The sequence below is a fragment of the Pygocentrus nattereri genome, chromosome 14 (genome assembly GCF_015220715.1).
Source record: "Pygocentrus nattereri isolate fPygNat1 chromosome 14, fPygNat1.pri, whole genome shotgun sequence".
NCBI lineage: Eukaryota > Metazoa > Chordata > Actinopteri > Characiformes > Serrasalmidae > Pygocentrus > Pygocentrus nattereri.
Genome location: NC_051224.1, coordinates 31,164,874 through 31,177,463, shown reverse-complemented (window position 1 = coordinate 31,177,463; position 12,590 = coordinate 31,164,874). Strand labels below are relative to the sequence as shown.

At 41.8% G+C, this 12,590-nt stretch overlaps 1 protein-coding gene across 2 annotated transcripts in view; it reads left to right on the top strand.

The window, feature by feature from the left end:
• The window catches only part of LOC108434526 (protocadherin Fat 4), a 150,975-nt gene extending 142,905 nt beyond the window's left edge, over window positions 1-8,070 (top strand). For both annotated transcript variants that reach the window (XM_037544670.1, XM_017709724.2), the window contains 3 exons: window positions 101-318; window positions 1,993-2,254; window positions 4,667-8,070. In XM_037544670.1, coding sequence (XP_037400567.1) covers window positions 101-318; window positions 1,993-2,254; window positions 4,667-6,564 — 2,378 coding nt within the window. In that variant the 3' untranslated portion in view covers window positions 6,565-8,070. The remainder of the gene's footprint in view (window positions 1-100; window positions 319-1,992; window positions 2,255-4,666) is intronic.
• The last annotated feature ends 4,520 nt before the right edge of the window (window positions 8,071-12,590 follow it).

Here is a 12,590-nt window from a genome sequence, read left to right as displayed (position 1 = left end):
TTATGTTCTTGTTGCAGTGAGGGGGTAGTTCTACAAGCAGGATACAGTTGTAGGATTTGTGAGCTAAATTATGAACTTATCTTTTCCTTCTCTGTCTTAGACATCTCTGCAGACACTGCCTTGTCTCTGGATGGTAGTGGGCGTTTGGACTACAGTGTCCGGCAGAGCTGGAAGAGGGACGTGTTGCTGGACAGAGCTCTTCAGAGAGCCTCACACATGCACACTGAGAGCAGCAGTCTGGAGCTGAAGTTCCGCACACGCAGCAAAACGGGAACACTGCTACACGTCCAGGAAAGCTCCAACTACACCACTGTTAGGGTAAGTAGTTCCTGCAGAACCACACTTAAAGGTGCACATGCACAGTGATTGTTAGGGTGGGCCTGGAGTGCGTGTGTGTGTGTGTGTGTGTGTGTGTGTGTGTGTGTGTGTGTGTGTGTGTGTGTGTGTGTGTGTGTGTGTGTGTGTGTGTGTGCTGCTGCTGCATTTCCTCACTCAGCTGCAGTTAAAGCTCTCACTACTCACTACTCCTGGGCTCAAAGCCAACAAACCCAGCTACTCCACTCTTCCCTCTTCTCCTCTGTTCTATCTCCTCTTTTTCCTTCTTTCTGTCTTCCTTTCTACCTCTCCCTCATTCTTTCTCATACTCTTTTTCTTTTTTCTGTGCTCATTTCTGTTTCCTTGTTTTTATTAATTACCTAATTTCTTTCTTTCTTTCTTTCTTTCTTTCTTTCTTTCTTTCTTTCTTTCTTTCTTTCTTTCTTTCATTCTTAGTCTCATTTCTCACCTTTTCTTTTATAATTGTCTTTCTTTGTTTCATTTATATATGCTTCTCTCCTTTTTTCTTTCCTTGCTTCTTTCTGTCTTTCTTTCTTTCTTTCTTTCTTTCTTTTTTTCTTTCTGTCTTTCTTTCTTGGTTTTATTTATTATTTCTTTTCTGTTATAATTGTCTATCTTTGTTGTATTACTGTCTGACTTATTTCTTTCTTTCCTTCCTAAATTCTTTCTTTTTTTTCTTTCTTTGATATGTGCTTTTTTTCTTTCCTTCTAGTTTCTTTTTCTTTCCTTCTAGTTTCTTTTTCTTTCTTTCTTTCTTTCTTTCTTTCTTTCTTTCTTTCTTTCTTTCTTTCTTTCTTCCTTTCTTTCACCCTTTTCTCCCCTCCCTGTGTGCGTTTCTTCTCATAAGAAACCCCTTCTGTCTAAGTGATTTGTTGTTTTCCACTTTGTCTGCCTCAGTTTTCTATCACTCTCATACCTGCTCAGCTGGGGCCACAGGGGCTGTATCCAATGACCAATCTTTAGGAACAGCACACACACATACATGCACACACATACACACACAGTATATCACAACAAGAGGCTGGATAGCTGGAGTTCAGATTTGTTCCCCAGGTTGCTTTTCAGTTCATTTTTTTTCCGTTTCTGTTCTTTCCTCTTTTTTTTTTTTTTTTTGGCAAGACGGATTTTCCATTTCCAGATTTTGTGAAGCTTTTAAATCAAATGCCCTGTCTACTATGTGCTACAGGAGATGATAAGCCCCCCTGCCTGCCCCCATCTCTCTCTCTCTCTCTCTCTCTCTGTTTTTCTCTCTGGCTCCATCTCTCTGTGCTTCCATGGGAAGCCAAATAAGATTTATTTCTTGCGTAAACTCATCGATAGTGGGTTGTTGAGTGCAGTTTAAGACTTTTCTCCCAGGAGGAGTGCCTTCGTTTTGATTTGAAAGTGTGTAGGGTTACTAAAGATTTGTGAAAGGTTGAATACTCCTCATCCAGTTAGATTTTTGGTGGATTTGGATATACATATATATGATATATAAATTTTTCCCTGATAGGTTATATTCAGCAAATAACAGTAATTTTACATTAAAATATGTGGATGTGTGTTCAGTACAAAAATCAACATGCAAGTTGACCAGGGGTCAGACCACACGCACACACATGCACGCTCACACACACAAAATACACTAATCGCTCAATGCACTCTTTCCTTCATCAGCTCAAGAATGGCAACCTGCAGTATGTTTCTGATGCTGGAGTGGGTGGGAAGGTGGAGAGGACTGTAGGAGATGTCCTTCTCTCTGATGGTCTATGGCATACGCTGCTGCTGCAGAGGAATGGCTCTTCCACCACCCTCCGCATCGATGAGTCCAGCCTACGAGTCATCCTGCACACCACTCAGGACTTCGGAGGGGTAGATGTCCTAACGCTGTCTTTGGGAGGAGTCCTGTCACGTCCCAGCCAGCAGAAAGCTTCACCAGGTTAGACTGAGACTGCTCTCACAAACCTGAGAGTCCAGTTTTGTGTTTACCATGGCCAAGGACCACCTACATTAACAGGATAAGATCATTTGACTGACATGCCAAATTACTAATCACATACTAGTTTTGTGTGGTAGGCAGTTTTCCAAATGTGTAGGCATGTCACTTTATCTCACTAAAGTTGACATAAGAAAAAACATAGAGACACCATGTGAGATGAGTCTTAAGTCAGTCAAAGAAAGGAACATAAAGCACGGTCAGTGAAAGCTGTGGTTGTAGTTTGTTTTCTTCATTAATTTGACTATGAAACTGTTATTAATTTGGTATGAAAGAACAGAATTGTGATTGTTGCATGAAATTTATCTGTCTGAGAGTTTATAGCCACTTGGCTTAGCCCTTTGCTTTTTTCTTTATAGCCATTTCTCTTTCCATTTGAAATGACCTGTTTTGCCTAATGAATGAGAGTTGAGACATGATTTTACTTTTTTCTGAATTAAGTCATTTTTTCAGTCTGAAACCTGATGCTGTGGTGTGAGGATGTTTCATTGAGGTAGCTTTTTGGACAGCACAGAGTATGTTTAATCAGTGCACCTGCATTTCTACAACAATCTCATCTATATTAGTTGTAATAAATATGGTATTAATGCAGGATATCACATCAAATGAGTTTTACCATCACTGGGGACTGCTACTGCAGTAACCTGAATGACTGTGGTTGGGCACAGCCCTAGATACCATAAACTTCTCCAGAAACTATATTTATACTTATATATGACTCCAAAAGGCTCATACTGTGGTGGAGCACATATGAGTGGTAGTTTTATAGTAGTAGTTATAGATATCAGACGCTCCGAGTACCTGTGGTTGGAATATGTGAGCCTGAAATTTGACTGCTTACAGTTATAAATGTGCAGCTGACCTGTCCATGTGCCATCAAAGCCATCCTTTCATAGCCATTGTTGTGAGTTTGGACAAGCCTTACAGATGTTAGCATAAATTTGACATGAATTATTCCTTCCAAATGATTGTATGTGTCTTAAAATTGGGATAGACTGTCTTACCCATTTTAATCTTAGAATTGTACTACAAATGCCATTCGCAGAGCAATGTTCTTATCCTAGTTTGACAGGATAGGGCCATATGTGGTCAAATTTGGGTAAACCTGTCTCACTCTATGAAGCAGAAATATCAACTAAACACATCTAAATATCTCAGTGTAAACATAGTGCTGTGCATGTGAGACCTCTAAGGCATACCTGTGCCAGCGAAAATGGAGAGAGCGCCAGAGAGAGAAAGACAGAGAGACAGTGAGATCACGTTCAGCCAGGGGGATTCCAGCCAACTCGGTCGTGCTTTTGTCTCTAATAAGTAGAACCAAATGCTCTCCATTTACATGGAGGATAAATTCAATAAACATCTATTTACATTGGTGAGTCAACGTCAAGATGCAACATGATAGTTCAGGTTCTGATTAGTCACATCACTGTTTTGCCCAGATGTTCCTGAACCCCATTCTCTGGAGCCAAAGATAAATAGTCTGGCATGTAGAAACACACTGTCTACTAGAGTGGACACTTTCTGAGGCTGGCACACTGTCTTTCAGGCCTTGTTGGATGTAATGGGAGTTGATGGGTGGAGGTGTCTGCCGATGAGAAACTCAGTGAGCCATAGGCCTGAGCCAGAGCAATTAACCGTCCACACAAAATGCTTACTGTTTTGTATCATAGCATTCTTTTGAACTGAACAAATTTAATTTACATTGTAGAGTCTCTGTTCTCTAAGGCTTTTTTGGCTTTGCATGATATTCATAAACCTAAATGTGATTGGTGGGTTGGATATGCATGCATGTATTTTGGTGCTGGTGAAATATGCTAATCATGCCCATAAAAGATAGTCAAGTATGTATTAATTAATTTATAAACATTTGGCTATTTTTTTTATTAAAGTAAATGAAAAAACAAACATCTAGCTTAAAACTAGCTTTTAATATAGCTTTTCAAGGTATGCAATGTTCTATAGTGCAGCATTGCATCCCTCAGACTCATCGTTTTGACAGAATTCCACTGATGTTCTCACATAATATTACCCAGCACGCATTATGCAAATTTGTCATACTATCAGGCCATATCACCACCCGATTTAAAGACATTTTACTGCTTGCAAAGAAACAGTTTCAAACACCTCGCCCCAAATATCTGCCCCAAAGACTTTTTTCAAAAGTTCCTCCCAACTTTAAGGTACCTCATAACATTCAAAATGACAGATAAAATTATTAGATTATAGGCCTAACCTCGTCCTCACCAAGAAGTCAGGACAAGGATAAGGTTGCACACACCATAGAATATAGACCACAGATTTAGAATGCCACTAAACATCTCCTCATTCTCTCTTTCTCACTCTCACTCTCTGCAGGATTCGATGGCTGCTATGCATATATAAAGTATAATGGTGAGCTCCTCCCATTCACCGGCGAGCACCAGATTGTCTCCATCTCTAAGACGGACCCATCAGTGAAGATCGGCTGCCGTGGCCCCAACATGTGTGAGAGTGCCCCCTGCTGGGATGGCATGATGTGCGTCAACCAGTGGTACAGCTACCAGTGTGTCCCTCCAGGAGACTGTGCCTCAAGCCCCTGCCAGAATGGTGGCAGCTGTGTACCAGGCACCCGTGGAGGCTTCAGCTGTGTTTGTGAAGAGCTCTACACAGGACAGGTCTGCGAGAGCCTGGTGGCATGTCTGGGTGTGACGTGCCCCCAAGGGATGGTGTGTAAGGCAGGCGGAAATGGAGGGTTCACCTGCAGTCCGGCTGTTACCAATGAGGCACTTGTCTTGCCCATCTGGGCAGTGCCAGCCATTGTGGGCAGCTGTGCTACCGTGCTTGCCCTGGTGGTGCTCAGCCTCATACTGCACAACCACTGCAAGGGAGGCAGCAAGACTACAGTGCCAAAGGAAGAGAAGAAGCCAAAGGAGAAGAAGAAGAAAAAGAAGAAGAAGAAGGGGAGTGAAAATGTGGCATTTGATGATCCTGACAATATCCCACCATATGGAGATGACATGACCGTCAGGAAGCAGCCAGAAGGGAATCCCAAACCCGACATCATTGAACGAGAAAACCCATACCTGATTTATGATGAGACAGACATCCCTCAGGTTGGAGAGGCAGTTCCCAGCGCCCCTTGTGCACCATGTGGCATCCCAGAGGCTGACATTGAGCACTATGACATTGACAATGCAAGCAGCATTGCCCCATCTGATGCCGATATTGTCCAACACTACAAGCAGTTCCGCAGCCACACACCCAAGTTCAGCATTCAGAGGCATAGCCCGCTGGGTTATGCCCGGCAGTCACCCTTACCTCTTGGGGCATCTAGCTACACCTACCAGCCCACTTATGCCCAAGGACTCCGCTCCACACCCTTAAGTCATGCTGCCTGTCCTACGCCCAACCCACTTTCTCGCCACAGCCCAGCTCCTTTCTCCAAACCTGCATCCTTTTACCGGAACACTCCAACACGGGAGCTTAACCTGGCCCGTCGGGATGGAAGCCCTCTGGACTTGCACGGAGATGCCTGCCAGCAGTTCAACTATGCCACACGTCTTGGCCGTCGCAGCAAAAGTCCACAGACAATGATGGCTGGTCATAGCTCTCGCCCAGGAAGTCGCCTGAAGCAGCCCATAGAGCAGATCCCGCTAGAGAGTGGGCCACCAGTTGGGCTCTCCATAGAAGAAGTGGAGCGTCTTAACACTCCACGACCCAGGAACCCCAGCATCTGCAGCGCCGATCACGGTCGCTCGTCATCTGAGGAAGATTGCCGGCGCCCACTGTCCCGGGTCCGAAACCCTGCAGATGGGATCCCGGCACCGGAATCTTCCTCTGAGAGTGACTCGCATGACTCTTTCACTTGCTCAGAGATGGAGTACGACCGGGAGAAGCCTGTTACCTACGGATCCCGAGTGCCCAAGCTCTCGCAGGTCAATGAGTCAGATGCTGACGATGAAGATTATGGGGGAAGGATCAAACAGAGGCGGTATTCCAGTCGACGGGCAGAGGGTGGTCCCACTGGAGGCCATGCCCCTCTTGGGGAGCATCAGCACCACACACTGCCCCATAAGCTGGGCCAGGGGGCAGGTAACTTCAACTGGGACAGCCTGTTGAACTGGGGCCCAGGATTCACCCACTACGTGGACGTTTTCAAAGACTTGGCCCTGCTTCCAGAAAACTCTACTGCTGCTAATAAGGACATTGAGATGAACAGTGGGGATGGATCAGTCACCATTATTGCAGAAGGAGAGGCGGAGCAGTATGTATGAGACTGTGCCTCTTTTTCTGCGCTCTCTCACCAGCCATGAAGGGGTGGACTATGGGCAGAGAGGAGACGAGCATTAGCAATAATAAATGTGTCAGTCCTTTACCTTTTTTCTTTTCTTTTTGGAACAAGACGAGCTTAAATGCGGTAAGGCAGAGCGATATACCTGTGACGATTCTCCTTATCTCCCTCCTGTTCAGAGCAGCAGACTTGCAAAGCATCCCATAGAGTAATTGGTCCCTTGTAGATGTTAATAATCCCAAACCTTCAAGAATTTCACAGATGTCCATGAAGTCCTAGAGGTTTGCACAGTGATCTGTAGACTTTAATTTACATTCTTCCATATAGTAGAAAGCCAGGGGGGGGACTGTGTGGTTGTTTTAAGAGTATGGCCATGTGAACTTAATCAGACAGATCTTTCCTCATTCCAGCTAAAACCTCCATGCTCAGATTTAAAGGCTCTCTGTCTGACCTGCAGTGGGTGTGGTAAGATCAGAGATAATGCTAATGTTGTCACAGTATCACTATGAGGCCAGCTTAGCCGAAGCCCTGGCCTTGATTTCCTGTGTGAGAGAGTGTGTATGTATATGTGGTTTGCTTGTACCTGCAAGTGTCTGTGACGACCGTCTACATAACAGCAGCCAGACTGACATGGAAAGCTCACTTCTTGCCCTTGTGCTGACCACCATTCCTCTTGTTGCAAACTGTCTCTGAAAAAACCTGGCTGAAGACTCAACAAATCCTAGCACGACCGAGCCTCTGCAGTACATTTATTTAAGGACTTTCCTGGGTGATGAGATAAGCTCTCTGGGACTCTTTGCTTGGGTGGGGCTGAATTGTAGAATACAAATATGATGTTGCTGTACCAGGCCTGGCAACATAATGATCCTGTCTGTTACGAGCCACTTTTAGTGACATTTGACTCCAGCTAAAACAAAACCACCTGAACCCTAAAAGACATTGAACTCATGTACATTTTGTATCAATGAAGGAAACCTTGGAATTCAGTGTTCTCTGTTGTTTTTTTTGTTTTGTTTTTGTTTTTTTGTAATGTACTGTTTCTACTTTTTTACTGTTTATTAACTTAAAGTACTTAAGCCGTGTTTTTATGGATATTTTTCATATGCTGGAATTTATGCTCTTACTTTCAGGGGAAGTAAGATTGAAGTACTTATTTTTTACATTTGTTACTTATGTAACATCAGTATTTTCCACTTTTTTGATAAAACTATAACATACTGTATGCTTTATACGTGTAAGAGCCAATAACAGAATAAAAAAAATATTTATTTAAAAGATGCAATTTCAAGACTAATGCAATAATGCCTAACAAAATTAAGAGTTAACATAATAACATGGTGCTTTCTGAAGGGCCTATTCCTAAAATACCCACTGGTTAAACATGGCACAGAAATCCCAGCAGCATTCCGTCTACTGTGGACAATCAGATATTCTGCCATCTGCATGTTCACTTTGGGGAGAGTTTAAATAAAACTTTGGATGAACTGAATAGTGTTTCAAAGAGCCATTAAAAGTCTGGGAGAGAGTGGAGGTGAGGCATTCATGCGCCAGAGAAAGCAAGAAATCTGTTATTTTACAATGCCTTAGACTGTACTGTACGTGATACCAGTAATGGCAATAAAAGTAATCTGGAACTGAGTGAGAGAGAGATGGCAAGAGAAAAAGTGTGTGAGAAGGTGTGTATGTGTGTGTGAATGTAAGAAAGAAAGCACAGCGCAAAATATGCTTGACCACATTATGCAGGCACAATGCATCTGAAATGAATGATAGATTTACTAAGGCTGTAGCTAATCATGCAAATTACACACTGGTCTGGCTGTTAACTGCAAAATCATGAGGCGCAGGGTTTAAAAGGTCCAGTGAAATAATACAGCCCTCTTCTCATACATGTGGTCAACTGGTCTTGAAAGTCCTGAAATGTTTGCAAATACTCTTTGGGCCCATGCTTGAGGCTTGTGCACTCGATTCTTCAAGGATTCCTTAGTAAATGTGATGGTTCTATACAGAACCATGAGCACTTTGCGTGGTCAAATGTTTTTTTTTTTTTTTCTATGATGGAAAACCAGTTATATATGTTTTTCAGAGAGCCTTGGCTCTATATTATTCTGTTTTAAGCTGCAGCAGTCTTCAGTTCCTGTATGTTTTGATGGACTAGTGCCCTTAATCTTTTCTTCAACATGTGAATTGTATGCCTGTTGAGATTCAGGTCAAGTGTCTGACTTGGCCAGTTAAGAATTTTCCAGTTTTTAGCTTTGAAAAATTCCTCTGTTGTTTTGGCAGTATGTTTAGGATCATTGTCTTACTGTAAGAAGATGTGCCATACAATGGGTTTGGAGGCATTTTCCTGAACTTGAGCTGATAAGATGCTTCTATATACCTCAGACATCATTTTGCTACTGCCATCAGCAGTTACATCCTCAATGAAGATAAGTGAGCTGGAACCTGTGGCAGCCATACAGGCCCAAGACATAACACTCACATCACCATGTTTTTCAGATGAGGTGGTTTGGACTGTGGGAGGTTCCTTCTCACCTCCACATTTTGATGTTGCCACCACTATGATACAAGTTAATCCTGGTCTCATATATCAAGACCTTTTTCCCCAGAACTGTACAGTCTGCTCAAAAGTACTTAAAAGAGCCTGTAAACTGGCCATCCTGCTTTTATTGCCAACTGGTAGTTTGCATCTTGCAGTGTAGCTTCTGCATTTCTGTTTCTGAAGAATTTTTTTTCTTTGAAGTAAATTGTGGACAGTATACATTGACAAATGCTCACCTACCACCTTCTGGTCACTTACCAGAATGCTTCTGATCTGTCAGACAGGTGTATGTGCATTTTTCTTCATTATGGTGAAAACTTTGTCATTGATTGTGCAGGTGTTCTTTGGCCTGGCAGTCACTTTATAGTGACTTCTCAAAAGTTCTCTCTTTCTTTTTAATAATGAAGGTTTGGCCAAGGCCTCTTGATCCTCAGTTTTCTATAGGTATTTTTGTCTTTAGTGGGCACTGTCCAAATACAGTGAGAGTTTTGGACTGAATAAAGATATATGCAAAGGTATTTTTCACTTTGTTTACATAGGGAAAAATAATAAAACGTAAAATATGACCCTGTGCGAAAAATTATGGCACATATTATATTTTACCTTTTATTCTTGTCTCAGGTTAAATTCAGCAAATAAATAAAAAGTGTGCACAATTTCAGAAAAATGTCATATTTAAGTTTGTTCCCTGTAGAGGACGTATTAATAGAATTATGGGATAACTACAATTTTAAGGGTCTTCCAGAAACCCCTCCCCCTTCCAATCTAATGCCCTATAATTTCTCATCTTTACTTTCTGTGACAAAGTTTTTGCAATCCTCACCACCACACCAGCTCCTCCCTCTTCCTCAGTCCTACATCAGTCCTACCACAGTTCAAAGGGGTCCGGCCTTCTTGCTCCAAGCAGAACCCTCCCTTAATCCCTCTTTCCTAACATACTGCCATCATATGTTGAAGTCTCACAAACTTTCACTAAGACAATCAATAGAATATGCAATTTCATGGAAGGTTGTTTAAACTGTAATTTCTGTATTTTGCAAATAATTGTGTTATATCTCAGCCCTGCTTATGTACATCAGACCTTCGGAGAGAAAGGGAGAACTAGTAAGAAAAAGCAAGAGAATAAGAGAGTCCCTCCTGCAGGGAGAAATGTTGACCAAATGTCTTCAGCAGTTTAGTTCTGATCATGAATGCTGAAATAATGCTGAGACTGCAGCATATACTGCAACTTCCAGTATCCAGCTAAAAGAGAGAGAGAGAGAGAGAGAGAGAGAGAGAGAGAGAGATGGAAAATGAGAAAAGACAGATGGAGTGAACGAGGATGCAGATGGTTTAGAGTCTGAAGTAAATCGCTGACAGCTGGGGTGATGCCACTTTGCGGTTTCAGATGCACACACAATCACACAATCACACGAAAACACTTATACACACATACACACAGTGAACTAAACACTCCTCTTTACAAAGTCATGTAAATTATGCCTGTGTAGTCCAGTCTTGCAGTGATCCATTCCGCTATTTGCGTATTGGAACACGCACATGTATGAACGTCATGCATCAGCAGGTCATCAGTATTATAGTTTATAGATCTGCATCAGCAGATTATCACAGTTGTAGTTCTTATATGGTCTCAACTGTCCACAAGACCTTTTTTCATGCTCTGCAGGCTGTTTCAAGTACTTTTTAACCTGTTCATGAGGTCCTTTATGGACAGTAGACATTGACCAATCCTCACATGCCACCTGAAGAGTGTTTCTGAGGGTGCCCCTAGATGCCTCCCGGTGGGGGTCTACCAGGCACAGCCTACTGGGACGAGACCCTGGGGTCATCCTAGGACATGCTGCGGTGATTATATCACCAAGTTGGCCTGGGAGCAGCTCAGGGTCCCCCTGAATGAGCTGGGACTCTGCTCTCCCAACTGCTACCACAACCCTATCTGGATGAAGTGGGTAAAGCTGATGATGATAGTAAAGCTTTCAGGCAAGCTTTCTCCCCTGTTCTAAAATGATCTAAGCATGACCTTGCCAATAGGTGCAGACCCACACTCACATATGATAAAATGGTTCATATAAACAAATAAACTAGTTGAAGTCTTTGTCTCAAGTGAGTCTGTATTACGAAAGAAACAAATCACTTTTATACTAGTTTCTTTTTTCTCCATAAACAATGCGTATTGTGGCTTTAATTGGTCATAAAATCTGTTGTTCATTTAGTATAGACAAACACAATGTGCTAAAGCTAATGACACACAAACAATTCTAAGCTTTCATGTGTTTATTGTGCGCACCAATTTATCATTCACCGGGCTGCCTAACCCTAACACACAAAAAAACATAGAACTGGCTCTTGTACATGTTAATAAAACAAATGAAGTTGATTTGAATTGATTTGATCCTTTTTTATAATAAACTGAAAGTATTAGTGTTGAAAGAATGTAATTATCCAAAGCATTATATCAGCCAAAGCCAAGTCAAGTCAAATAAAAGGGAATTCTTTGTATTTTACCGAAATCTCATGGGATTTCCACCAGGTTCGAGATGCATGCTCAAAAAAATTAAGTCTGTTGTACTTTTAATAGGATATGTTTTGATGCCTTTTGTTTTGTTTGTTTTTGGTTTTTTTTGTTTAGAGATTTTATTGGCTCTTGGCTCCATCTCTTTGCTAAGCTATCTTCTAAGAGGTGTACCCATATTTTGGTTAATGGACTAGTCACATTGTTGGTGTTACCACATACTTTGCTTTAAATCAAAACTGACCCTTTTAATAAGTGATTTTCTTATTGGACTAATGTGTTTGGAACTGAATACGGGCATCTATTATCATGGATGATACAGAGCATCTATACGGGCTCCAGTGCTGTAGTGAAGCAATTGCCCTCTCCTCATTTGACGGTGGAATGACAGTTCATGGCCGTGTCATCAGTGTCACTCAAAAGATCTATGAGACTGACAAAATTAGTGGTAACATTAAGAAATGTTTATTTTTTAAATCTGTACATTCTGTGGTTATTAGCTGACATGACTGTTTTCATAGCCAGACAGTAAAATTATCTGTCTAAGTAACGCAAAATGCATCGAGTAGCATTTTTCATTTTTTTCTGAAAAAAGTTGGGGCACTGTGCAAAAAGTAAATAAAAATAAAATAAAAAACTTATTTTGTAATTGGAAATAATATGAAGACAGCATATCAAATGCTGAAACTGAAAAATGTTATAGTCTTCATAGATGTACAAGTCACCTATGACACGTCCACTAATGCCACCTTGTACCATCATGGATGCTGGCTTTTGAACTGTGCACTCATGACAAGTAGGATGGTCTTTAGCTAGGAGGACGCAGTTTTCTTGATTTCCAAAAAGAATTTCAAATTTTGATTTGTCGGACTACAGAACACTTTTCTGCTTTGCCTCAGTCCATCTTAAATGAACTTTTGCATCTGTGGATGCAGCAATTGACTGTGTTCATAGACAA